The sequence below is a fragment of the Mesoplodon densirostris genome, chromosome 8 (assembly GCF_025265405.1).
Source record: "Mesoplodon densirostris isolate mMesDen1 chromosome 8, mMesDen1 primary haplotype, whole genome shotgun sequence".
In the NCBI taxonomy this organism is placed as follows: Eukaryota; Metazoa; Chordata; class Mammalia; order Artiodactyla; family Ziphiidae; genus Mesoplodon; species Mesoplodon densirostris.
In genome coordinates, this window is record NC_082668.1 from 104,231,152 (window position 1) to 104,255,380 (window position 24,229).

Below are 24,229 nucleotides of genomic sequence, written 5' to 3' on the forward strand. Positions count from 1 at the left end.
TATGGTTTTCTCCAAATATATGCTCAGGAGTGGGATTGCTGGATGATATGGTAGCTCTATTTTCAGTTTTTAAGGAACCTCCATACTATCCTCCATAGTGGTTGTACAAATATACATTCCCACCAACAGTGCAAGAGGGTTCCCTTTTCTCCACACCCTCTCCAGCATTTATTGTTTGTAGATTTTTTGATGATGGCCATTCTGACTGGTGTGAGGTGATATCCCATTGTAGTTTTGATTTGTATTTCTCTAGTAATTACTGGTGTTGAGCATCTTTTCATGTGCCTCTCGGCCATCTGTAGATCTTCTTTGAAGAAATGTCTATTTAGATCTTTTGCCCATTTTTTTTTTTTTACTTTTTTTTGCGGTACGCGGGCCTCTCACGGTTGTGGCCCCTCCCCCTGCGGAGCTCAGGCTCCGGAAGCGCAGACTCAGCGGCCATGGCTCACGGGCCTAGCCGCTCCGCGGCATGAGGGATCTTCCCGGACCGGGGCACGAACCCGTGTCCCCTCATCGGCAGGCGGACTCTCAGCCACTGCGCCACCAGGGAAGCCCTTTTGCCCATTTTTTGATTGGGTTATTTGTTTTTTTTGATGTTGAGCTGCATGAGCTGTTTGTATATTATGGAGATTAATCCCTTGTTGGCTGATTTCATTTGCAAATATTTTCTCCCATTCTATGGGTGTCTTTTCATTTTGCTTCTGGTTTCCTTTGCTGTGCAAAGGCTTTTAAGTTTAATTAGGTCCCATTTGTTTATTTTTGTTTTCTATTTTCATTACTCTAGGAGGTGGATCCAAAAAGATCTTGCTGCAATTTATGTCAGAAAGTGTTCTGCCTATGTTTTCCTCTAAGAGTTTTATAGTATCCGGTCTTACATTTAGATCTTTAATCCATTTTGAGTTTATTTTTGTGTATGTGGTTAGGTATTGTTCTAATTTCATTCCTTTACATGTAGCTGTCCAGTTTGCCCAGCACCACTTATTGAAGAGACTATCTTTTCTCCATTGTATTTTCTTGCCTCCTTTGTCATATATTGGGTGACCACAGGTGCGTGCGTTTTTCTCTAGACTTTCTATCCTGTTCCATTGATCTATATTTCTGGTTTTGTGCCAGTAAATTACTGTTGGAGAGGAGCGAGTGACCAAAGGAACCGTAACTGACTTAATGAGCAATTCATAGTTTCACTGTACCAGCCATGCATACTTAGACAGGCATGGTTTAATCTTTGAGACAAGCATGTGCTACTGGCATGATCAACCGGGTATGTTATTTGTAGACTTTTTAGTGATGGCCATTCTGCGTGGTGTGAGGTGGTACCTCACTGTAGTTTTGATTTGTATTTCTCTAATAATTAGCGATGTTGAGCATTATTCATGTGCCTATTGGCCATCTGTATGTCTTCTTTAGAGAAGTGTCTATTTAGGTCTTCTGCCCATTTTCTGATTGGGTTGTTTTTTTTTGTTGAGGGACACAAGGAATCCCTTTCCTCCACATCCTTGCCAGCATTTTTTACGCTTTGTCTTCTTGATAAGCCATTCTGACCTGTGTGAGGTGATATCTCACTGAGGTTTTGATTTGCATTTCCTTGATGATTAGTGATGTTGAACATCTCTTCATGTATCTGTTGGCCATTTTTAGGTCTTCTTTGAAAAAAAAGGCCTTTACAGTTCCTCTGCCCATTTTTAAATTGAAATTTTTTTTTGTATTGGGTTGTATGAGTTCTTTATATATTTTGGATATTAACCCCTTATCAGATATATGGTTTACAAATATTTTCTCCCATTCTGTAGGTTGCCTTTTCATTTTGTTGTTGTCCTTTTGCTGCACAGATTTTTACTTTGTTATAGTCCCACTTATTTATTTTTGCCTTTGTTTCTTGTGCTTTTGGTGTCATATCCAAAATGTTGTTGCCAAGACCAATGTCAAGGAGCTTTTCCTTGTTTTTTTTCTAAGAGTTATATGGTTTCATGTCTTTTATTTAAGTCTTTAATCCATTTTGAGTTAATTTTGGGGAGTGGTATAAGGTAGGGGTTCAATTTCATTCTTCAGCATGTGGTTATCCAGTTTTCCCAACAAAATTTATTAACGAGACTAACCTTTCCCGATTGAGTATTCTTGTCAAGTATCAGTTCACAAAATATCTTCTTAATTATGAAAAGGTCAGATTAGTCATTCTTCTTCATCAAATCCTTCAGTAAAATTAACCAGGTTTGGCAGTTAGAGCTTAATCAAAAGCCATATGTTTAAGGCCATTATTTCTTTTCTCTCTCTCCTTTTTTTTTGGCTGTGCCATGCGGCTTGCAGAATCTTAATTCCCCAACCAGGGATCGACTCTGTGCTCCGTGGAAGCGTGGAGTCCTAACCACCAGAAAGCCAGGGAATTCCCAAGGCCATTATTTTTATTTCTCAGAATTTGCCTTAAAAAATTCAAGATGCAGTTAGAGATTAATTGCCAATGATACTCATTGCAGAGCTATTTACAATGGGATAAACTGGAACTATTCCAATGCCCCCAAATTAGGGTTTGACTAAATAATGATATTACCATACAACAGAAAATTAAGTAGTCCTAAACATTCATTTTAGTGAGAGGTGAACAAAGCTTATGTTAGGAGGATATAAAATTATATGTCCAGGTAACATCTTGGTATTAAAAATACCTACTCACAGGAAAAAAGCCTGGAAGAAAATAAACCAAAATATAGATAGCTAGGGGTAGTGTTATGTATGATTTAAATAAGCTTCACCATGCTTTTCTCTGTTTTCCGAGATTTTCACACAGCATGCATTACTTTAATCAGAGGGAAAATATAAAAATGTAAAAGTCAGTTTTAACGGTGTGGTTCCTCCATTACCTGAGGAAGTGAAATTCATTTAGAGCAGGGAACAAAGCTTCAATTTACTGAACGCCATTTAGCTGAGAACTGATCTCTACATCGCAAATTTTGTGGCTGAGTCTTGATCTTCAATTTGCTCAGCTGATCAGCAGCATCTAACACAGATCACTCCCTCCACCTTGAAATGAAATGAATGAAAGGAATTCCAGGATTCCTGATTTTCCTGTCTCACTGACTGTTCTTCAACTGGTGTTGCCCAATTCTCCATCTTCCAGCCTCTTCACTGTGAAGTGTTCCCAGACATTCTCTTTACCTACATTCATTCCCTAGGTAACCTCAATCAGTTCTATAGATTCAATACCATAGATATAATGGCAATTCCCAAGCTTATATTTCTAGGTCCCTGAACTTCAGACTTCCATCCAACTGCCTGCTTGACACTTCCTTTGATCATGTAATAGGCTACTTCTGTGAATTGCATCCTTCCCCAAATTCATGCATTGACGTCTTAACCCCCAATGTGACTGTATTTGAAGACAGAGCTTGTGAGGGGGTGATAAAAGTTAAATGAGGTCATAAGGGTGGGGCCCTAATTTGACAAAGCTGGTGCCCTTATGTGAAAAAAAGACACCACAGAGCTTGCCCTTCCCTCAGTCCCCATGTGAGGACATAGCAAGAAGGTGGCCGTCTGTGAGCCAGGAAGAGAGCAGGACCTTCAACTTGGACTTCCAGCCTCCAGAATTGTGAGAAAATAAGTTTCATTGTTCAACTCACATAGTCTGTGGTGTTTTGTTATGGCACTCAGACAGGCTAATATAGCCACTCGTATTCAATACATCCAAAACCAGTGTTCAAATCTGTACTTTCTGAGGAGAGGACGCTGCCGAGTTCCGGGAGCCGCCCACACAGATTGTTTCCTTCAGGTGTTTCGAGGTCTGGGGAAAGGTGCAGTGCAGCAGGGACCCATACTTCCTGGAAGGACAGTGCAGATCTTGGCCAACGGTGAAATCGTGCAGGATGACGAACCCCGCGTGAGGACCATTACCCAACCTCGCAGTAGCACCCCTTAACAGAGACTTTGAGTGGGGGTCCTGGCCCTCACCAGCAGCAGGCTGGGTGCTGCTCAGTCCCCCTTATTAAAAAAAAAAAAAAAACCTGTACCTTCCCTGAGGTACATCATTTTTGCAATTGTTCAGATCAAAAACATTGCAGTTTTCCTTTATTCCTCTCTCTCACCTTCCATATCTAGTCAGTCAGCAAATCCTGTGCTATCTTCAAAATATATTCAGAATGGAACCACTGTTCATCACCTTTACCCCAACACCCTAATAAAGCCAGTTATTTCTCAACTGGAGCGCTGCAATAGCTGCCCTTGACCTTGCAAAGTCCATCTTCAACAGAGCAGCTAGTGCAGAGTGATCCTTTAATACGAAATCAGATTGTCATTTCTCTGCTCAAACCTCTCCAGTAGCTTCTCATTTCGTAATAAAATCCAAAGTTTTTGCAATGACCTAGTACAGCTCTACATTAGTTGTTCCCAGAGTTGAGCATCACAGTTTTCTGGAGGGCAGGATGGTTGCGCCTGCCTGCAAAATTTTATGACTTAGATATTTTGCGTTTGTGCCTTTCCGATCAGTTTTAACTAGTTTCCATATGATGTCGATGCAGCCAGGGGACCCCATTTTGAGAATCACTGCTGTCTATGTCCTGTACCGTCTCCCACCTCTTACAGCTATACTGCTCCCCCTCTCAGCTCCCCTTAAACGCCAAACCTGTGTCGGCCGGCCCCTAGACCCACACTGCTCCTTCCTGGTATTTACATAGGACATTATCTCACTTTCATGACCTTTTTGTCAAATAACACCCCTTCAGCGAGATATTCTGGGACAGCACTGCCTGTCATTCTGGGCTCTGTTTTATTTCTTCCTTAGAGCGCTTAACACATTTGTTTACGGCCCACGTCTCTCTGTTCCAAGAGGCCAATGCCTTCGCTCTGTTCACTATCCTGCCCCAGGGCTAAAACAACAGTGCCTGGACGATCGTTAACAGGTACTGAAAAAATACTTCACTGACTAGGAGAAAAAAAATGGGGAGAAAGGACCCGCACCCGGGAACAGTCAGCGGACCCCTCAACTACGGGCTCAGCCACCGACACCTCATCCGGGTGCCCAGAGGCGGGACTTCCTGTGCGGCGGCCGGAAGAACTTCCGGTGTGAACCGGAAGCTCCACAGAGAGCCGTCGCCGGGGTTCCTCGGAGGCAGTGGCTGGCTGCTGCGGTCGCCGACATGGGCAAAAGGGACCGGGCGGACCGCGGTGAGACGTGGCGTGGGCGCGTTTCGGGGCTGCCTGCACCTGCCGCCCCTATCATCCTGTGTGGTAGCTGCTCAGGGTTTCTTGGGGGCGGTCGACCCCAGAGTCGCTCGCCGTCGTCACATACTGTCCCGACAGGCCGCTGGGCGGGGGTGCGACCCCTGACCTCCGGGCAGCCCTTCCTCCCAGGCTGGGTGGGCAGCGTTTGAGGGAGAGGACGCCTGCGGCGCGCAGTGGCTCTGGGCTAGGGGTGCTTGGCGCTGGGGAAGTCCGGCTGCAACCAGGTTCCCCCGACCTGCGGCTAGTCGGTGCGGGGGGAACGCAAGGCTCCTGCGGGGCTCACTTCTGTGTCCGTGTCCGTATCTGCAGAGAAGAAGAAGTCCAAGAAGCGGCACTACGAGGATGAGGAAGACGAGGAAGACGACGCCCCTGGGAACGACTCTCAGGAAGCGGTTCCCTCGGCGGCCGGGAAGCAGGTGGATGAGTCCGGCACCAAAGTGGATGAGTATGGAGCCAAGGACTACAGGCTGCAGATGCCGCTGAAGGACGACCACACCTCCAGGCCCCTCTGGGTGGTAAGCACACCCTCAGCCGGGGCCAGGCCCAAGAGTGGGTGCGGCCCAAATAGGAACGCGGGAGCGTGAGCTTTGCTTCAGAGCCCACTGGCAGCGAGCTTTCATTTTCATAGGCAGTTTGAAACAGCCGAGCTAGCAATGAGCATGCGCGCACACATGTGCTGGCTAGACTTGGGCTTCCTTCCTCTCTAACCCCTCCTTTTGCTCCCCTTTCCCTCTCCAATTCTGCCACATGTTTGGAAACAACTTTTATCTAAAGAATAAATGGCATTTATTATGTAACATTTTAGTTCCCCATTTAAAAACACCTAATGAGACATATATTTGCTAGGCAGCTTTTTGACTCAACTTGAAGTAATTAATGTTCTCCATTCATTTGAAATCTAGCCAGAAGGATAGCCAGTAAGGTGGGCTTTTCCTGTGAAGAATCGTGAGAGGCAGCTACTGACTTTGGAAACCTTTTCTTCTATTCTGTCTACTCCTTGTATCCGATTAAAGTAGCAGGACCTACAGTTGGCTGAAGATGTGCTTACAAAAATATTCCTGGTGTTGGCTAGCTTTAGATCACTTTCTGGGCAGCTTATCCTTTCTAGATAGTGATGTGGGAAAGAGTCTCATCGTCTCTGCAACTCATTAGTTTCCTTGTCTGTTGTGTCCATTTGGTGTTTCTCAGGCTCCTGATGGCCACATCTTCTTAGAAGCCTTCTCTCCAGTTTACAAATATGCTCAAGACTTCCTGGTGGCTATTGCAGAGCCGGTGTGCCGACCAACCCACGTGCATGAGTACAAACTAACTGCCTACTCCCTGTACGCGGCTGTCAGCGTTGGGCTGCAAACTAGTGACATCACTGAGTACCTCAGGAAGCTCAGCAAGACGGGAGTCCCTGATGGAATTATTCAGTTTATTAAGGCAAGTGGGGGCTAAGGCTGGCTCTTATGCCCTCCTTCTTAACGTAGTGATAGTGGGGACAGGTGTTGTACATTGTTCACTTGTAGCGGTCATGAAAATGCCATTCAGATCCAGTGTGGGGAGCATAGTAACCGATTACCCCAGCTGCTACTCCTCTGGATCCAGCATTGTGTTTCGCTGAGGGCAGACTTCCCATGAGCTGCTCTTAGCCAGTGGGTGCTAACACAGCGGGGTTACTAATTCAGGCCCATTCTGGCCTGGGTTATTTGGGAGTCTAGCCCGAAGTGAATGGTGTTACGGACTGAATTGTGCCCCCTCCAGATTTCATGTGTTGAGGACCTAACCCGCAATGTGACTGTATTTAGAGTAAGGATATAATTAGTGTTAAACATGGTTATAAGAGTGGGGCCAATAGGATGAGTGTCCTTATAAGAAAAGACACCAGAAGGCGTGTGTGTTCTCTTTTTCTCTTCATTTGTACAAGGAAGACGTAATGTGAGCACAGAGCAAGAAGGTAGCCCCCTAGAAGCCAGGAAGAGAACCTTCACTGGAAACGAAATGGCTGGCATCATGATCCTGGACTTCTAGAAATAAGTTTCTGTTATTAAACAGTGCAGTTTATGGTAACCTGGGCAAGTTAGTACAGATGATAAACTCCATCTAAGTTTGAATACCTGCACGAGACCACTAGTCGACAACTTCCATTAGGAAAAGTCAAAAAAGACTTCAGAGTTTTTGAGGTGAATAGGGCTGTACGTGACGAGCACCTGAACCTGCTCGGGTTTGTTCTGAGACATAGTGGATACCATTCAAAAGAGACGGACAGTGGCTCTCGTTGTCCTCGGCTGATCTACAGGGAATTAGATTCAGACCCCCAGATCTGAAGTGGCAGAAGATGCATGCCACAGGCATCCAGTACAGTAATGAAGCCAATCTCAGAGAAGCCGGCAGGAGCCCTGGAGCGAGTTCTCCTTTCTTCTGATGTGAAAGGGTGCCCTGGGAGAAGGGCTTGCACCTTGTAGAATGAGCCTGTTTCAGTACCCTGGCCGTTCTCAGTCTTGGTTGGGGCCCGCCTGTGGGAACGTGGGCGTTGGTTAGTGCAGTGGTGGATGCAGAAGGGCAGCGGTGGAGGCGGCAGCAGACTGAGACCTGAATTGTGACTTGTCGTGGCTGCGGTATGATCTCTGCTGCATTCCATCCTAAAGATCTTTGGGAACCTGGAAGGATTTTCTGCCATCAGGAGGCTTACATCTAGTTGGGGAGATGGGAACATTGGTGAGGAGGCCAGAGGCCTCACATTTAATTTACGCAGCTCACGATTAGGGGACACGTAACTCTACCAGCCTTGTGCTGGGGGCTGTGGTTGTACTGGTACAGTGAGGTGAACTCCTGGATGAGGGTGGGGCTCTGGGAATGGAGAGGAAGGGAAGGGAAAGCGAAAGAAGGATTCTGGGCAGCATTGTTTAGATTAAGGGGTGTGCATCGGAATTAGCCAGGCAAGAGGAAGGTTGTGCCCTCAAAAAGTACGAGCTGGGCTTCCCTGGTGGCGCAGTGGTCGAGAGTCCGCCTGCCGATGCAGGGGACAGGGGTTCGTGCCCCGGTCCGGGAAGATCCCACATGCCGCGGAGCGGCTGGGCCCGTGAGACATGGCCGCTGAGCCTGCGCGTCCGGAGCCTGTGCTCCGCAACGGGAGAGGCCACAGCAGTGAGAGGCCCGCGTACCGCAAAAAAAAAAAAAGTAGGAGATAATAGAAAAGCTCAATTTAGGCAGATGTACCCCCTTTAGTGTTGCACATTGGATTTTCCTAAAGTCAAATGAACTCTTCACTTGTTTGATAGGTAGTAAGATGTGCCCAGTAACGAACGAGTTCTGAGTGAGCTGCATATTTGCTAATTTTGCCCGTGTGGTGTTGTCACTTCTTGCAGTTATGTACTGTCAGCTATGGGAAAGTCAAGCTGGTCCTGAAGCACAACAGGTAAGGGGTTCTGTGACAGGCCCATCCAAGGCACATTCACCCTCTGCATGTCAGGTGCCAGGAGCTAACGCCTGTGGACCGTCTGCTCCGCACTGACACCTACTCCCCCGAGTGAGGGGCTAAAAGGAAAAAGTGAAGTGATGTGGCCAAAACCGGAAATTCATTCACTGACCACTGTATTCCCCTGAACAGTGGAGCTGGGGTTCAGATCCCTGCTAGTTGCTCTTCACAGTGGGGCTTTGCCTGCTACCCTCGTGTGTTATGTCATGGCCAGTAGCTCATATCTCAGATGTGGCAAAGGATCGGGGGAGGGTGAGCGTGGAGAGAGGCCTTAGGCCTCTACCTCCAGACCGTCTCATGAGTGAGCAGTGGAACCTTCTGAAAATGGTGTACTGGTCAGTGCGCACCTCCTTCCTCCTGAAAATGGTGTACTGGTCAGTATGCACCTCCCTCCTCCATTCTCACAGGTACTTCGTTGAAAGTTCTCACCCTGATGTCATCCAGCATCTTCTCCAAGATCCCATGATCCGGGAATGCCGCCTGAGGAACTCTGAGGGGGAGGCCACCGAGCTCATCACAGAGACTTTCACAAGCAAATCTGCTGTATGTGGCCTCCTGGGTCACCCTTGGGGGTGGACGCATTTAGGATTTTAATTCTCTCAGGTGCTTTTAGGCCAGCATTTGCAGTCTAGTAGTCCTTGTTTTCTTGCAGCTTTGTTGCTTGGTAACAGTAGGGTTAAATGTTTTGTGCAAGTCCAGATCCTGCCTTTCTCTTTCAGATCGCTAAGAGTGCTGAAGGCAGCGGTGGGCCATCCACTTCCCGGGTGACAGATCCACAGGGTAAATCTGACATCCCCACGGACCTGTTTGACTTTTATGAGCAAATGGACAAGGATGAGGAGGAAGAAGAAGAGACACAGACAGTATCTTTCGAAGTCAAGCAGGTTAGTGAACATATCCGTCCTGGTTGCTTCTCTAAGCCGGTGTCAGAAGCTGGTTCAGCCCTTCATGGACTGTTTGTAGCCTGTGTGAGAGGAAGGAATCCCCATCTGTCCCCAGATATTGGTGTCTGTGCACTGCAGCACGATTCTTCCTGATGGAGTTAGATCTGAGTGTCCTGTTCTTCAGGCTGGTGGGTCAGTGTTCACAAGTTCCTGGGGAGGTGTGAGAAACGGTGCCTGGGGGGCATTTTTAGTGGCTGATTGGATTTAATTTTGTCCATGTCCTTAGTTTGGGGCCCTTAGTCTGTGCTTTAAGCTGGCTGTCATCAAGCAAGATCTGAAATTTAAAAGTCTAGCTAACCTTTTTTTTTTTTTTTTTTTTCTTTAAATCATTAGGCTCCTTAGAATGTGTGCTGTTTGTGAGCACACTTTGGAGTTAACAAGATTATAAAACCTTCATGCTCACTTTCCAGGAAATGATTGAGGAACTCCAGAAACGTTGCATCCACCTGGAGTACCCTCTGTTAGCAGAATACGACTTCCGGAATGATTCTGTCAACCCCGACATCAACATTGACCTGAAACCCACAGCTGTCCTTAGACCTTATCAGGAGAAGAGCTTGCGGAAGATGTTTGGGAATGGGCGTGCACGTTCCGGGGTCATCGTCCTTCCTTGTGGTGAGTGATGCCTGAGTGAAGAAGATGGCTAGGCTGCTCTGTCCGGACCTGCCTTACGCTCTCCCTGAGGGCCTTTCTCTAAATCCCACCTGGTCAGGGAACAGCCAGCGTCACATGGCTCCCTGATTCATGACTTGACAAATACTTGCATGCTTACTCTGTGCAAGGCCCTGACCTCCACGCTGGGCGTGTAATGGTGGATAGAACAACACTCCTGACCTCATGGCGCTCATTCTGGTGGGGTAGCTCAGACAGTGAACCAATCAGCTAAGTGGCGTATAAAGTCTTGGGCAGTGAAGAAGGATGGTATTGTGGGAAAGGGCTGGTTTACATCCTGGGCTTAGCGTTCCTCACACTCAGTCTTGTAAGTTGTGTGTATTTGGAGGCTCCCTAGCACAGAAACTTTGTTTGGTCCTGGACTACTTATTACAGTGTGCACATCCAAGAAGGGGCTGTGGCAGCCCCCTTGGCGCCCATCTAATATTATTTGTCCTAAGTCATGTCAGGTCTGGCCTAGGTTCTTGGCCAGAGGTCACAGTAGGCTCAGCTGGTGGCCTACCCAATACTCAAGAAGGCAGACTCTCTAGGGGAGGGGCAGGCACCTTCAGATTTTTTTTTTGTTTTTTAAAGCCTCATGGGTTATTTTGATGCACACCCCTGGTAAAGGAAGAATTGCTGTTTCAAGGAGTAGCTTGATTTTTAATCTTGATCTTCACACGGTAGGTGGTAGTAAACTCAGAAGCCCCTGGAGTTTCACCTTCCTCTGTCTTTGCCAGTAGCAGCGTACGTACCGCATTCCCAAGTGCTCAGCCCGTTTGTTGTGTCATCATAGTAGCCGTCTTTTACTGAGTCCCTCCTGGGGTCATCTGGGTGTTGGGCACACTGTACCCCAGCAGCACCGCTGTCCCAGGGCCTTGGGCGACTTACCCCTCAGCTTTAGTTTTCCCGTGTTTAAAATGGCAATAATAGGAGTGTCTCTTACCTATGGTTTATTTTGACAAATGCTGTTTTTCAACATTTAAATGAGATGTGTGTACAGTGCTTTAATAGGGCCTGGCGCTTGTGTCTTTTAATTCTCACGTTTGTGTGTGAAGTGTGTGTGCCTCCTTTTTCTAAAGAAGGAAACAGGTTTGGAGCAGTAAGCACCTCAGCAGTGTCAGCCGTGAGGATTATTACAAATAACTTTGGCCAGATTGGTGGGCGGACAAGTCCTTCTGTCTGTCCCTGTCCCTCATTTCAACCCGGCCTTGGGTAGGATTGCCCTTTGGTTTCCCATAGGTGCTGGGAAGTCCTTGGTTGGCGTGACAGCTGCGTGCACAGTCAGAAAACGCTGCCTGGTGCTGGGTAACTCAGCTGTGTCTGTGGAGCAGTGGAAAGCCCAGTTCAAGATGTGGTCCACCATCGACGACAGCCAGATCTGCCGCTTTACCTCCGACGCCAAGGACAAGCCCATAGGCTGCTCCATTGCCATCAGCACCTACTCCATGCTGGGCCACACCACCAAGAGGTCCTGGGAGGCCGAGCGGGTGATGGAGTGGCTCAAAACCCAGGAGTGGGGCCTCATGATCCTGGACGAAGTACACACCATACCAGGTAAGCAGGCTGAGAGCTGGGATGCCTACTCATCGTAGAGACAGATTGATTTCCATGAGCATGGGTGGGTGGGGTGGGGTGGGGTGGGGCTTAGTGGTAGGTGGGTGTACACACTGGCAGCTTCCTTAATCGCTGGCCCAGAGTAGTCATCTAGAAAGTGATATTTTCTTCCGTCCTCCCTCTCAACTGTTGCACCTCAGCTTACCCTTAACCCATTTTTTTTCTTTTCGGTCCTGTAAAAACTAGACTGGGAGCACAAAAAAGTCCTTGCAATATTTGTTTTATTTGAGGACTAAAGTATTGTTCCTTAATATGTTATAGAAGTCCAAGTATTGCCGGCAGTCCTTTTAAACAGCCATATTGACATAATTTATAAACCGTAAAATCTACCCATCATAAGTATGCAATTCAGGATTTCTAGTAAAATGGAGTTGGTGTGACCATCACCATGACCCAGTTTTAGAACATCGTCCTCATACTCACTTACCACCAGTGTTTTCATCCTTAGCCGTAGACAGTCACTGAATTGCTTTCTGTTTCTAGAGACATGCCTTTTCTGGAAATATATTCACAGAATCACATAATATGTATTTTCTTTTATCTGACTTCTTTCACTTCACACAGTGGTTTACCAACTTTGTAATATGTACCAATGCTGTGTTCCTTTTATTACTGAATAGCATTCCAGGCAAACCTTTCTTTTTCTTTTTTTTTTTTTTAAAGAAGGTGTTGGGGTAGGAATTAATTAATTAATTTATTTATTTTTGCTGTGTTGCATCTTCGTTTCTGTGCGAGGGCTTTCTCTAGTTGTGGCAAGCGGGGGCCACTCTTCATCGCGGTGCACGGGCCTCACTATCGCGGCCTCTCTTGTTGCAGAGCACAGGCTCCAGACGCGCAGGCTCAGTAGTTGTGGCTCACGGGCCTCGTTGCTCCGCAGCATGTGGGATCCTCCCAGACCAGGGCTCGAACCAGTGTCCCCTGCATTAGCAGGCAGATTCTCAACCACTGTGCCACCAGGGAAGCCCAGGCAAACCTTTCTTGATAAAACAAGTTAATGGTAGCCCTGATCAATTACGAAGTGTAAATTAGAGATTACTCTGAAGTAAATGAAATCAGAGGCATTTTCACATAGAGTATTCAAAACATTGTCAAAGTGGCCTTTCTATCTGTTTTTTTCTGTGTAATGAGAGCTCCTCCAACACCTCTGGATGTCTGAAAACACCGAGAGATGTTCACAGCAAGCCAGGTAGGGATGAGAGGGGTCTCTCGGGTAGAAGGAAGCAGTCCTGAGGTGGGGAAGGAGTACTTGCATGGCCTGACAATACTGTAGCCCTGCGGCCGGAGGGGAGCGTGGAGGAGAGCAGTTCAAGCTGAGGTCGGAGACGTGTCGGAGCCAATCCTGTAGGACCTGAAGGAGGTCTTGGGCTTGCACTCTGGGTGAGAAGCCATTTGAGGGACTTGAGCCGAGGGTGACATTACCTGACTTAATGTTATAAAAATATCACCCTGGCTGCTGTGCTGAGAAGAGACTGCAGGAAGCAAGGGTGGAGAGCAGCTAGGTAGGTTAGTTGGTGGAATCCCAACATGAGGCTTGGACCAGTAAGAATAAAGGTAAACTGATTCTGGTTATGCTGTGAAGGTTAAGTGGGCTGGTTAGAGGTGGTTCTGAAAGAAAGAGGAATCAAGGGTGACTATCCGCTTTGGGTTTGAGCCATCAGACGGATGGAGTGGATGCTGAGATGGGGACGACTCCAGAAGGAGCAGGTTTGGAGAGACAAGATCAGGAGTTAGGCTTTAGACATGTTAATTTGATTGCTGTTGCAGTCAGGCAAAGGCGGAAATGTTAGAAAACGGGCAAAAGACATGAATAGATTTTCACTCAAGAGAGTTTACAGACGCCAGTAAGCATTTGAAAGGTGTTCTGCAGCGTTAGTCCCCAGGGAAATGCAAGTTAAAGCCACGATGAGACGCCACTACAGACCTATTAGAGTGGCTGAAATAAAAAATATTGACAGTACCAAGTACTGACAAGAGTGCAGATCAACTGGAACTGTCATACGTGGCCAGAGGAATTGCAAAATGTACAGTCACTCTAGGGAGGTTTGGCAGTTTATTAGAAAATTACCCTACAGACCCAGCAGTCCCACTCTGGGCATCTATCCTAGAGAAATGAAAACTTAGGTTCACACAGAAACCTGTGCATGAATGTTTATAGAAGCAGCTCTGGTCGTAATCTCCGAAACCTAGAAAACAGCGGAAATGCCTGTCAGTGAGTGGCTGGATGGACAAGCTAGCACCTCAACCGCTGGGATGCTCCGTGGAAAGGAGTCTCAGAGGCTTCGTGCTGAGTGAAATCAGCCAGTCCCAAGAGGTTACGGAGTGTGTGATGCCTTTGGTAGGACATTCTTGAAAAGACAAAACCGTAGTGACGGAGAACAGACGGGTGGGTGCCGGGGTGGGGTGGGGAGGGCATGACTGGACAGGGAGAGCACGGGGCAGCTTTTGGGGTCATGGGTTGGTTCGTCTCCCGGGTATGATGGTGGTGGTGGTTACGTGAGTCTGCACACGTGTGAACATGTGTAGAACCACTCTCACCCACCCACCCTCAGAAGAAGTTCAGTTTACTGTGTGATATTTAAAAACTAAACCAGGAGAAAAAAAGAAACTTTAAGGAGAGGGTGGGTATTGGGTCTGATTGGATTGGGAATTGGTGATCTAGAGAAACATCTTTTATAAACGACTTTGGAATTGCTTTGTAGCAGTTTAGTTGAAGGCTGTGTTTGAAGCGTGGGGATGTTTGAGGCCTTGTGCCGGAGGATATATTTATCATACGTTGATGTTCCTCTTTAACTTGGGCCCCAGGTCTCAGAGGATGGCAGCCAGGCTTGGGGTTGGTTATCTGGTGATGAGGATATAGAGGTGTACCCCACATGGTTCACTAGGTGTGTCTGTCTCTCCTCTGGTTCATTGGAGCAGTTTGTCTCTGTTTAGGTAGAAGAGTGAAACCAAACTGCTCTAAAGGATTTTGCATGCAGGCCTTATAAGCCCTATGGCCATGCTCACTGGGCCAGAGAGCAGATGTTAAATAGGGAATTCTAGCAAATCAGAGTAAGATTCTGCCATAAACATTTACCACTTGGACTAGGTAGAATGGTAAATCTTTGAGATTTATCCCAGAAGATAAAGATTGTTGTGTTCTTTTATAGATCTTCCAAAAGGAGCCCTATGAAGTCATTATATTCATAAGAAATTCTTATTACAGTACTTGCATATATTAGGTGTTTCCTGCATGCAAGGCACTGTGCCACTTTCATTATTTTAACAAGTATTTATTGAGAACCCATTAAGTTCCAGGCACTCTGCTTGGCACCGGAGACAAAGTGGGAGAGACAGTTAGAGAATCACACAAATAAATGTCAAATGACAACCGCGACATAACGTCTGGTGAAACAAGCCGCACACGCAAAGTACGTACTGTGATTCCATTTACATGAACTTCAGACCGGAGGCAGACCTCCTCTCTGATGACTGAAGTTGCATCAGGGTTCCCTTGAGGGAGAGTGCTGGTGTTGACCAGAGGGGTCAGAGGCGAGACGTCTGGGTGCTGAGAACACTCCCATCATCTGGGTGGTTCCGCAGGTATGTACCTGTGTAAAAATTCATGGAGCCATGCACGTCATTGTATGTGAGTTCTTCCCCCGTGCCCGCTGTTACGGCTGTGAGAGAACGTAGCAGTGGGACGTGACTCGTTTGCAGGGCCGACGCCTCGGGGAAGGCTTGCTTCTGGCTGCAGAGTGTTCAGGCAGGGTCCCCGCGTTGTGCTCCCCTCGGGTTTGCTGCCTCCCTGGAGCCCACAGTAGCTTGGGGTCTCCACTGCCTTGGCTGCCATGTCCTTCTGATGTGGGGAACCTGGTCTGGGGTCCTTGGCTGCCCTTTTTTGGAGCCGGCACAGTCCTTGGACATAAGCCTGACCCTGGTTTTTTGTTTTTGTTTTCCAGGGGTGTGAGCAAGCTGTGTTAGGCTTCAGTGTGTGAAACCGTGAGACCTGGGCACTTGCTGGGGTTAGACAGCCCTTTGCTGTTTTACTGTTCTTATGTTTTTGGTTTGCATTTTGGCTCCCTCGGATTGTTAGGTCTATTTCTTTTTTGTTTTTTTTAATCCAGCCGTGCCACGGCGGCTTGTGGATCTCAGTTCCCTGACCAGGGATTGAGCCCCGGCCCTTGGCCGTGAAAGCATGGAGTCCTAACCACTGGACAGCCAGGGAATTCCCAGGTCTGTTTTTGAAGTATCACTAACCTTCCTTTAATTGGATATGAGATAAGCATGACTTCAACATTTTTATCTTCCTTCATAGTGTTAGAGTTTTTAAAAGGTGAGCCTGTGGAAACCCATAAATTGAGTTTTTAAAAATGAATATCTTGTACCCTTTTAGTGTTTATTTGATTTAATTTGATACCTCAGAAAGAATGATAACATTCAAGCGAAAGGAAGGCAAAGGACGCTGCTGGTTGACCAGAATGAATGTAATTGGAAGAGTGTAGAGAGGGACGTTTCCTAAGGTGGGAGAGGTGCCTGGGGTTTCATCTCTCCCTCGTTTCTTCCTGGTTTCTGAGAGGGTGGTGGATAGTGGAGCTCCTTTCATTCCTCTGGTCCTGCAGATACCCCACCATCTTCCCGGTAACCGAGGTACAGGCCTCAGGGTGAACAAATTCCTTGCGTGATTCAGAGCTCAGTGGCATTTTAAGTGTAGGTCATGTTTCAGATTGCCGTTTGTGCTCCCGATAGCCGAGCTGTTGTGAGGGGAGTGCTGGGGTTCCCTAGCTTGGGGCTTCCTCCAGGTCATCTCCCCCTCTTGTTCTCCTTTTCACCCTTCTTTTGGACAGGTCTAAGAGTGGAGAGTAAGCATTCGCACCTAATCATTCATGTCTAGAGCCAGGTTCCTGTGATCCAGAAGCCCGGGGGTCAGCCGTGCAGTGTCCCGGGCCAGTACTAGGTCGAGGCTGTCTTTGGTACTTTGAGCGTTTAAAGAAGTGACAGCGTGAAATGCGCCGATTGTTTCCCCAGCCAAGATGTTCCGGCGGGTGCTCACCATTGTGCAGGCCCACTGCAAACTGGGCTTGACCGCAACCCTCGTCCGGGAAGATGACAAAATTGTCGACTTAAATTTTCTGATTGGGCCCAAGCTCTATGAAGCCAACTGGATGGAGCTGCAGAACAACGGCTACATCGCCAAAGTCCAGTGCGCTGAGGTAGCTGTCCCCTTCCTGGCACGGTCCCTGGGGGAGGGAAATGGATCAGGTCGATTCCTCGTGGGCAGATACACAGGTCAGGACCTGAGCAAAAGTGCAGCTGCTTCGTTCAGTGCCCTCAGCCCCCCGTGAGGTGGGCAGTCTGCCGCGATTTCACAGATGGGTGAAGCAGAATCACTTGTCCACAGGCACACAGGAAGCGGTCAGGTCAGGAGGCTAAGCCAGGCTGGCTCGGCGTTTCGTCCTCCTTTCTGGGGGTGAGCACCTCAGGGTACTCCTGCCCACCCTCACCCTGGAGGGATTCTTGCTGGTCCTTTGTGGGCAACCCACAGGCCACCCCCAGTACCAAAGCCTGTTGGTTTTGATGCCCCCAGAAGGCGCATATGGCCTTGATTATTTTATTTCTAAGAACCCATTTTCCCCATATTCTGTGATGAATACCTGCACAGGTATGTGTTTAAAATACATGTTCAAAGAAAGGTAAGTCTTCTCAGAAGGAACAGCAACAGAAATCCTTTCTGGCACCTTAAAATGACTGTCACTCTGTGGCTAGAGTAGGGTGGGCTGTGTCCTCAGAGGGCAGACATGGGCCTCTCGGGTGAAGGTGAGTGTGAGGAAGCTGTGCAGGTGGACTTGCTCTGTCGAGAAGCTTCCTTACCCTTTGGTTACATCTTCGTAATCAACACCCACCTTACACACAGCATTGCCAGAACTTCTGAGGCGCCTGTTCCTCTCTAGTTGCATCTCCCCTCCCCCTGCCAGGGTAACCGCTATCTTGGAGCTTAGGTTTGTCATCTTCTTGCTTTTCTTTATTATTTTACTTCCTATGTATAATTCCCTAAACATTCATTGTTTAGCTTTGCCTTTTAAAAAATCTTTATGTATATGCAAATAGAATCAGGTTATATGTGTTCTTGTATGACTTCTGTCTTTTGCTTAGTATTTTTTTCTTTGCATAATGCATTATTTTTTTAATGACACATGTAGCTGTAGTTTATTCCTTTTAATTCCTCTGTAGTATTCCATTGGACAGATATACCACAATTTGATAGCTAATGGAATATTAACACAGAAGTAAAAATAAAATCTTTTCTAACGTCGACAGATGTTTGGGTTGCTCAGTTGTTTTTTTTCACAGCCTTGTCGAGGTCTAGTTTATGTTCCATAACATTCATCTGTTTTAAGTAAATAGTGTGATTTATAACTTTTGTGATTTTAGTAAATGTAAAGAGTGTGCAGCCATGCCCCCAATCCAGTTTTAGAGCATCTCCCCCATCCCCAAAAGTTCCCTTGTGCCCATTAGCGAGGCCCTGCTTCTAGTCCCAACCCTCGGCGGACACTGTCTCTGAATTTGGAGCTTAGTTTTCTGTTGTTATGACAGTATTGCTGTGTGTATTTTTTGTACCTGTTTCCTGTGTCAGACGTTTTCTAAAGCAGTGTTCACACTGTGGACTGTGACCACGTAGTAGATGGTGACATCACTTCGGCGCATCATGATCAGGATAGAATAGAATCTCCCAGAAGGCATAATATGTATTAAAGGTATATATTGTTTCCTAAGACTGTGTTTGTGTGTGGGAATGTTTAGTTTATGACATAAACTGGTCCAAGTTTGAAGGCCACTGCTCTGGCAGGTGCACCTAGAAGTAGCCTTGCTGGGTCAAAGGCTTTCCGGATGCTCACTTCACTAGTCATGTGGAAAACTCTGTTGCCCAAAGTGGTTGCACCAGTGAACACTCTCGTCCCGGGTGAGTGAGCTGGCTCCGCATCTCCAGCACCTGATATGGAAATGTCTTCTTTTAATGTTTGCAGACCTGATAAGTGTGAAATGCTATCTTCTTATGGTCTTAATGTGTGTTTTCCTGTTCACTGATAACGTGGAGTACCTTTTCATACGTTCATTGGCCACTTGTGTTTCATATTCTGGGAAATGCATGATTTTAAAGATTTTACTGTAAAAAAGTTGCTTTGGTTATGAAGAACTAGAAATTCTAAAAGGGTCATAATAGGATATGTCTCAGAGAGAATCAGAAAAGGTAACGACAGCAAAACTTACATTTGAGCTCAGCACAGAGTTTGACACATAACCGTGTCAGCTAATTCTGCAGTGGTGGCAGCATGAAGAAGTGGTCTGTGGCGATCACACAGAAGTGGCGCTGGTTGCAACCAAAAGCTCAGTCTGCCAGTGTAGGCTATGGCTTGTTCCAGTGCAGAGCTCCTGGAGGGTCGTTTTTGTCTGTACACAGCCTTGAGACCTTTAGTCACGGCGCTTCAGTGTACTTGCCCGAGCTTCCTTTACTTTGTCAACAGCCAAGCACGGGGCTTAGCAGAGAGGAGGCCCTTCTTATTTGGATGCTCAGATTGTTTCAGATGTGACCAGTGGGACTACATTCAAGCTCGTTTCTATGACCATTTGACATGTTCCCATCAGACTTTGAGCACTTCCTTGCTTTCTGGCACAGTAAGATATTTCCGGCTCATCTGGTACTTTCCCTGCCCTGGCCTGGAATCAGCCATTTCTCCGTGGAGCGCTTTTAGCAGAGAATGTAATTTAAAAGCCAAAATCTGGGTGCTGGTGTGTTCATTACTCCTGGGATGTCATTGCTAGGCTAACCCAACAGAGCTGGCAAGTGTGTGTGCAGTTCTCTGTCGCAGTGCTGTGTGGGGGCTGTGTGTGGAGGTGTGATCTAAATGGGAGGGATTGTTTACACCACTGGTTGGGAATCTGGTTTTCTTCACTTGGAGCTCGTGTGAGAATAATTCCCTGGATACTGATGCATTTTAAAATCTCTGTTATTAACATGTGAGAGTATCCTGGTTCAACACTGGGTCTTAGGTTTTGTTTTGTGGTGTGTGTGTGAGTGTGTTTACAATATTATTGAGATATAATTCACATACCATTGGTTTCGTCTTGATTTGTTTTAAAGCTAATTTGCTAAAGTTCCCAGTTGTATGATGCTTAAACTTGCATACTGACCCCTGATTCTTATTGTATCACAGGTTTGGTGCCCGATGTCTCCTGAGTTTTACCGGGAGTATGTGGCAATCAAAACCAAGAAACGAATCTTGCTGTACACCATGAACCCCAACAAATTCAGAGCTTGCCAGTTTCTGATCAAGTTTCATGAAAGGAGGAATGACAAGATTATTGTTTTTGCTGACAACGTGTTTGCTCTGAAGGAATACGCCATTCGACTGAACAAGTAAGAATTGGAAAGTTAGAGTGGCCTCCAAAGCCAGTTTAACTTCCCCATGTGAGAGTATAGAAGGTGCCTGTTTTTTTCTTGAAGCTCTCAGGAACTTCTTAGTGTCTAAAGGTCTAGTTCTGTGGTCCCAGGGACCAGGTGAGACGGAGGGGCAGGTGGTCAGAGTCATTGGTTAGAGTGTATGGGAATGGGGGCCTGGTCACTCTGAGCTGAGGGAGCGGGGGCTAGAGTTGTGCTGATGTGGAGCTTGGCTCCAACGGTGGGCACGGCTTGGCATCTGCAGTTTCAGGCTCAGTGGGTACTCTGGCCAGAGACGAGATCACACTGTATTTGGTCAGGGGCCAGGAAGGCAAGGCAGACGGGGACAGCATCCCAGGTTTGGCCCAGCATCGAGAAAGAGCTTCTTAGGAAACACCGACCAGGGTCTTCCTTAGGCTACAGCCCCACCCAGATATTGTGTTTAAAACCTGGCTGTTGAAAATTTCCTGCCAAGAAAGGAGGAAGAGGCCTGTGCTTCTGTGCACAGTGATGCAGGGCTTCAGGTGCTGTGAGTGGAGCAGAAGGCAGGGTCCTCTGAGAAGATAAGCCTGCATTCGTTATGTGGCGGGTAGGGATGCAGAGGGAAGGGTGGATACAGGACAGTTTCTCTTCACAAACTGAGATTTAATCACCACCTCAGCCATATGAGGTCATTGTACTATTCTCATTTTACAGATGAGAAAACTGAGACACAGAAGGATTAAGTTGCTGAAATTTCTAAAATCATACCTTTTTTTTTAAGCATCTTTATTGGAGTATAATTGCTTTACAATGGTGTGTTAGTTTCTGCTGTATAGCAAAGTGAATCAGCTATATGTATACATATATCCCCGTATCTCCTCCCTCTTGCGTCTCCCTCCCACCCTCCCTATCCCACCCCTCTAGGTGGTCACAAAGCACCGAGCTGATCTCCCTGTGCTATGCTGCGGCTTCCCACTAGCTATCTACCTTACGTTTGGTCGTGTATATATGTCTATGATGCGCTCTTACTTCGTTCCAGCTTACCCTTCCCCTGCCCGTGTCCTCAGTCCATTCTCTATTTCTGCGTCTTTATTCCTGTCCTACCCCTAGGTTCTTCAGAACCATTTTTTTTAGATTCCATATATATGTGTTAGCATACGGTATTTGTGTTTCTCTTTCTGACTTACTTCACTCTGTATGACAGATTCTAGGTCCATTCACCTCACTACAAATAACTCTATTTCGTTTCTTTTTATGGCTGAGTAATATTCCATTGTATATATGTGCCACATCTTCTTTACCCATTCATCTGTCAATGGACACTTAGGTTGCTTCCATGTCCTGGCTATCGTATGTAGAGCCGCAATGAACATTGTGGTACATGACTCTTTTTGACTTATGGTTTTCTCAGGGTATATACCCAGTAGTGGGATTGCTGAGTCGTATGGTAGTTCTATTTGTAGTTTTTTAAGGAACCTCCATAGTGTTCTCCATACTGACTGTATCAATTTACATTCCCATTAATAGTGCAAGAGGGTCCCCTTTTCTCCACATCTTCTCCAGCATTTATTGTTTGTAGATTTTTTGATGATGGCCATTCTGACTGGTGTGAGGTGATACCTCATTGTACTTTTGATGTTCATTTCTCTAATGATTGATTAGTGATGTTGAGCATCCTTTCATGTGTTTATTGGCAATCTGTATATCTTCTGTGGAGAAATGTCTGTTTAGGTCTTCTGCCCATTTTTGGATTGGGTTGTTTGATTTTTTGATATTGAGCTGCATGATCTGCTTGTAAATTTTGGAGCTTAATCCTTGGTCAGTTGCTTCATTTGCAAATATTTTCCCTCATTCTGAGGGTTGTCTTTTGGTCTTGTTTATATTTTCCTTTGCTGTGCAAAAGCTTTTAAGTTTCATTGGGTCCCGTTTGTTTATTTTTGTTTTTATTTCCATTTCCCTAGGAGGTGGGTCAAAAAGGATCTTGCTGTGATTTATGTCATAGAGTGTTCTGCCTACGTTTTCCTCTAAGGGTTTGATAGTGTCTCACCTTACATTTAGCTCTTTAATCCTAAATGTGAGTTTATTTTTGTATATGGTGTTAGGGAGTGTTCTAATTTTATTTTTTAAAATGTAGCTGTCCAGTTTTCCCAGCACCACTTATTGAAGAGCTTGTCCTTTCTCCATTGTATATTCTTGCCTCCTTTATCAAAGATAAGGTGACCATATGTGCCTGGGTTTATCTCTGGGCTTTCTATCCTGTTCCATTGATCTAAATTTCTGTTTTTGTGCCAGTACCATACTGTCTAGATTACTGTAGTTTTGTAGTGTAGTCTGAAGTCAGGGAGTCTGATTTCTCCAGCTCCGTTTTTCTTTCTCAAGATTGCTTTGGCTATTCGGGGTCTTTTGTGTTTCTATACAAATTGTGAAATTTTTTGTTCTAGTTCTGTGAAAAATGCCATTGGTAGTTTGATAGGGATTGAATTGAATCTGTAGATTGCTTTGGGTAGTATAGTCATTATCACAATGTTGATTCTTCCAAACCACGAACATGGTGTATCTCTCCGTCTGTATCATCTTTAATTTCTTTCATCATTGTCTTACAGTTTTCTGCATGCAGGTCTTTTGTCTCCTTAGGTAGGTTTATTCTTAGGTATTTTATTCTTTTTGTTGCAATGGTAAATGGGAGTGTTTCTTTAATTTCTCTTTCAGATTTTTCATCATTAGTATATAGGAATGCCAGAGATTTCTGTGCATTAATTTTGTATCCTGCTACTTTACCAAATTCACTGATTAGCTCTAGTAGTTTTCTGGTAGCATCTTCAGGATTCTCTATGTATAGTATCATGTCATCTGCAAACAGTGACAGCTTTACTTCTTTTCCGTCTTGTATTCCTTTTATTTCTTTTTCTTCTCTGATTGCTGTGGCTAAAACTTCCAAAACTATGTTGAATAATAGAGGTGAGAGTGGGCAACCTTGTCTTCCTCCTGATCTTAGAGGAAATGGTTTCAGTTTTTCACCCTTGAGAACGATGTTGGCTGTGGTTTTCTCATATATGGCCGTTATTATGTTGAGGTAAGTTCCCTATATGCCTGCTTTCTGGAGGGTTTTTATCATAAATGGGTGTTGAATTTTGTCAAAAGCTTTTTCTGCATCTGTTGAGATGATCATATGGTTTTTCTCCTTCATGTTGTTAATATGCTGTATCACGTTGATTGATTTGTGTATATTGAAGAATCCTTGCATTCCTGGAATAATCCCCACTTGCTCATGGTGTATGATCCTTTTAATGTGCTGTTGGATTCTGTTTGCTAGTATTTTGTTGAGGATTTTTGCATCTATGTTCATCAGTGATATTGGCCTGTAGTTTTCTTTCTTTGTGACATCTTTGTCTGGTTTTGGTATCAGGGTGATGGTGGCCTTGTTGAATGAGTTTGGGAGTGTTCCTCCCTCTGCTATATTTTGGAAGAGTTTGAGAAGGATAGGCGTTAGCTCTTCTCTAAATGTTTGATAGAATTCGCCTGTGAAGCCATCTGGTCCTGGGCTTTTGTTTGTTGGAAGATTGGTTTTTTTTTTTGTTTTTTTGTGTGTTTTTTTGCGGTACGCGGGCCTCTCACTGTTGTGCCCTCTCCCATTGTGGAGCATAGGCTCCGGACGCACAGGCTCAGTGGCCATGGCTCACAGGCCCTGCCGCTCCGCAGCATGTGGGATCTTTGCGGACTGGGGCACGAACCCGTGTCCCCTGCATCAGTATGCGGACTCTCAACCACTGCGCCACCAGGGAAGCCCTGTTGGAAGATTTTTAATCACAGTTTCTGTTTCAGTGCTTGTGATTGGTCTGTTTATATATTCTATTTTTTCCTGGTTCAGTCTCGGAAGATAGTGCTTTTCTAAGAATTTGTCCATTTCTTCCAGGTTGTCCATTTTATTGGCACAGAGTTGCTTGTAGTAATCTC

The 24,229-nt window shown here is 46.0% G+C and overlaps 1 protein-coding gene across 1 annotated transcript in view; it reads left to right on the top strand.

Moving 5' to 3' along the window:
• Positions 1 to 5,060: 5,060 nt before the first annotated feature.
• The window catches only part of ERCC3 (ERCC excision repair 3, TFIIH core complex helicase subunit), a 32,690-nt gene continuing 13,521 nt past the window's right edge, over positions 5,061 to 24,229 (top strand). Inside the window, exons 1-10 of the mRNA XM_060106637.1 lie at positions 5,061 to 5,151; positions 5,518 to 5,723; positions 6,397 to 6,633; positions 8,559 to 8,608; positions 9,076 to 9,211; positions 9,388 to 9,552; positions 10,023 to 10,227; positions 11,506 to 11,820; positions 16,885 to 17,069; positions 20,070 to 20,272. Coding sequence (XP_059962620.1) covers positions 5,124 to 5,151; positions 5,518 to 5,723; positions 6,397 to 6,633; positions 8,559 to 8,608; positions 9,076 to 9,211; positions 9,388 to 9,552; positions 10,023 to 10,227; positions 11,506 to 11,820; positions 16,885 to 17,069; positions 20,070 to 20,272 — 1,730 coding nt within the window. The 5' untranslated portion in view covers positions 5,061 to 5,123. The remainder of the gene's footprint in view (positions 5,152 to 5,517; positions 5,724 to 6,396; positions 6,634 to 8,558; positions 8,609 to 9,075; positions 9,212 to 9,387; positions 9,553 to 10,022; positions 10,228 to 11,505; positions 11,821 to 16,884; positions 17,070 to 20,069; positions 20,273 to 24,229) is intronic.